Raw genomic sequence first — 2,341 nt, 5'->3', positions numbered from 1 at the left:
GCCCGACAAATGCGACACCGGTCTCTAGCTAGAGAACTCTCTGGAACCATTAAAGAGATCTTGGGGACTGCTCAGTCTGTGGGCTGCAATGTTGATGGCCGCCACCCCCATGACATCATAGATGACATCAATAGTGGCGCGGTGGAATGCCCCACTAGTTAAGAAGCAAAAAGGAAATATATTTCAATAAAAGGCCATTTGACAACTAGAAAAAAAAAAAAAAAGAAAGGCACCAGGGCTTACCTTCGCCTGATTCCAAGAGGCATCAGGAGATGTGACTCACCTGAATGCTGATGGAGCATCCTCCACTGTAAACCTGTTTGGAGCATCAGGGGACGATAGCTTTGTCTCTGCTTTGGGGAGATTACAGAGCAGATGGTGTTTCACAGGCTTCTTCCTCCTGTTGGTGGAAGTGGGCATTTGGGTTAACTGACATTAGGCCCTTCTCAGGTCACCTTTGCCTCCTGGTGGCAGAGTGGCTGCCTGTAACTCCACGCATCTCCTAGCCAGGTGGAGACCCCAGAGGAAGCAGGAGAGTTGCCTGCACGGCTCCAGCCAAGACCTAGAATGGATTCTTTGGGGTTTGGCTTTTGGCGACAACCTCATCCCCAAACAAGCCACTGTGTCCAGGGAGGGCCGTCACCAGCAACTTGCCCTGACATCTGAGCCTGGCTGACCACACGGTGCTGTCAGAGGAAGGGGGTTGGGTGCTGAGCAGCAGATCTCGTGGGTGTCCATTATGAAGGACAAGATTGAGCAGACACCAGCCCCTTCGGGAGATGCAGGCCAAGCCGGCAGCCCGGGAGGTAGTGACTGAGGCCACTGGAGAGTGGAAGAGAGTGCAGGTAGGGGAAAGTGGCATCACCCAGGAGGCCCAGGGAGCAGCAGGAAGCACAGGTGTGTTGGGCACGGGCTCTGGCTCTGGTTTGGGTCTCTGCTGTGCCGCTTGCCTTTGGGACATTGCTGAACTCCACAGAGCCCAGTTCCTCATCCATAAGCTGGTGCTGGCAGTGGCAAATCACAAGGCCCTAGGGATGGGAACAGCATGGCGACCGACACCTGGCAGAGACTCAAGCATCGGCCATCCTTATTACTGCAGCACAGAGGCCAGAGTGTGACTGTTGTCCTCTCTACCCAGGGCATGTGATGTGGGTACCACGTGCCTGCAGCATTCTGCTCCCCATCCAATTGCGCTGGCTTGACAGCATCCACCTAGCCCACCCAGTAACGTGCTCCATGTCCTCTTCCCAGAGGCGAGAAGTACGGCTTAGTCACCTTTCGGTGCCCCGAGCATGCAGCCCTGTCGCTGAGAAATGGCGCAGCCTTGCGGCGGCGCGGTGAACCCTCCTTCCAGCTCAGCTGTGAGGGTCTCCGGCACTTCTGCTGGCCCAGATACACTGACTACGGTAAGACCCCAGGGCCTGGCGCAGTCCAGTAGACCCAGAGCATGAGGGGCCATGTCCTTGGGTGAAGCCCTGGGTCTCCTATGCACACAGCTCTTGCCCACGTTCCGTGTGCTGCAACTCAGTGTCCCTTTCCGGGAGGCCATCTTTTTGTTTTTCTTTGATCTCTGGCTCATCTTGTCCTGTCCTGTGACTGTATCCAAGAGAGCCAGGCCTCCTTCGGGCTCTAGGAAGGCCGATCTTGCATGGCGCCTGCCTCTGACCTCACAAGGGCAGTCCACAGTAGCCGGGACGAGGCAGCAGCTTTGCTGTGCATGCACGACAGTGAAACAGCACTGTTTGCGTGGCCTTACACGTGGGGCAAGATGGTGAAGGGCAGAGGAGTGCAACATGAGAAAGGTTGTTTGCTGCAGAGCCCAGCGCAGCCTTCGTAGTGCTGGGGTAGGGCCTTCGGCGGGTCCAAGGCAGACGGGCTCTCCACCTGGCTACAAGTACGTTCATGGGACTGAGTGTCGCCGCCTATACAGAAATCCCAGGCCTGTTAACCGTCCCCAGTGACCCTGCGTTTGGTGACTAATGGGTGGGAGGCCATGAGGGGTGGTAGAATGGTGGGGTGTGGGGCTGGGAAGGCTCTGGTGCTCTGGGTCGGGCCCCTAGCTCTCCAGACAGGGTAGCCATGACCTTGCAATGCTGGGATGTGGCCGACGTGTCACAGCACGACAGCGGTGGACACTCACAGTGTACTGCCTGTCTCTGTCTCTGAGGCCTCAAGGTGCAGCCACCCCACACGCTGACCCTTGATGGCCTGACCTGTCTGAGTTGCTCGCCACCTCTTCCCCTGCCCACTGCCCTCCGCCGCTGCCATACCCCATTTCCCCCATTGCCTTCTCCCACCTCCCCCTTCCCTGCTTCTCCCCCACTGGCTCCCCGTCACCCCC

At 57.5% G+C, this 2,341-nt stretch overlaps 1 protein-coding gene across 1 annotated transcript in view; it reads left to right on the top strand.

Annotated features, from left to right (window-relative positions):
* PPARGC1B (PPARG coactivator 1 beta) overlaps window positions 1–2,341 on the top strand; it is a gene marked incomplete at its 5' end in the record, with an annotated part of 30,462 nt that overhangs the window by 27,406 nt on the left and 715 nt on the right. Inside the window, one exon of the mRNA XM_021713942.1 lies at window positions 1,252–1,406. Coding sequence (XP_021569617.1) covers window positions 1,252–1,406 — 155 coding nt within the window. The remainder of the gene's footprint in view (window positions 1–1,251; window positions 1,407–2,341) is intronic.

Source organism: Carlito syrichta, unplaced genomic scaffold (genome assembly GCF_000164805.1).
Source record: "Carlito syrichta isolate Samal-C Ts95f unplaced genomic scaffold, Tarsius_syrichta-2.0.1 Scaffold305012, whole genome shotgun sequence".
In the NCBI taxonomy this organism is placed as follows: domain Eukaryota; kingdom Metazoa; phylum Chordata; class Mammalia; order Primates; family Tarsiidae; genus Carlito; species Carlito syrichta.
Note: the sequence above shows the minus strand (reverse complement) of the source record. Positions and strands in the feature narration are given on the sequence as shown.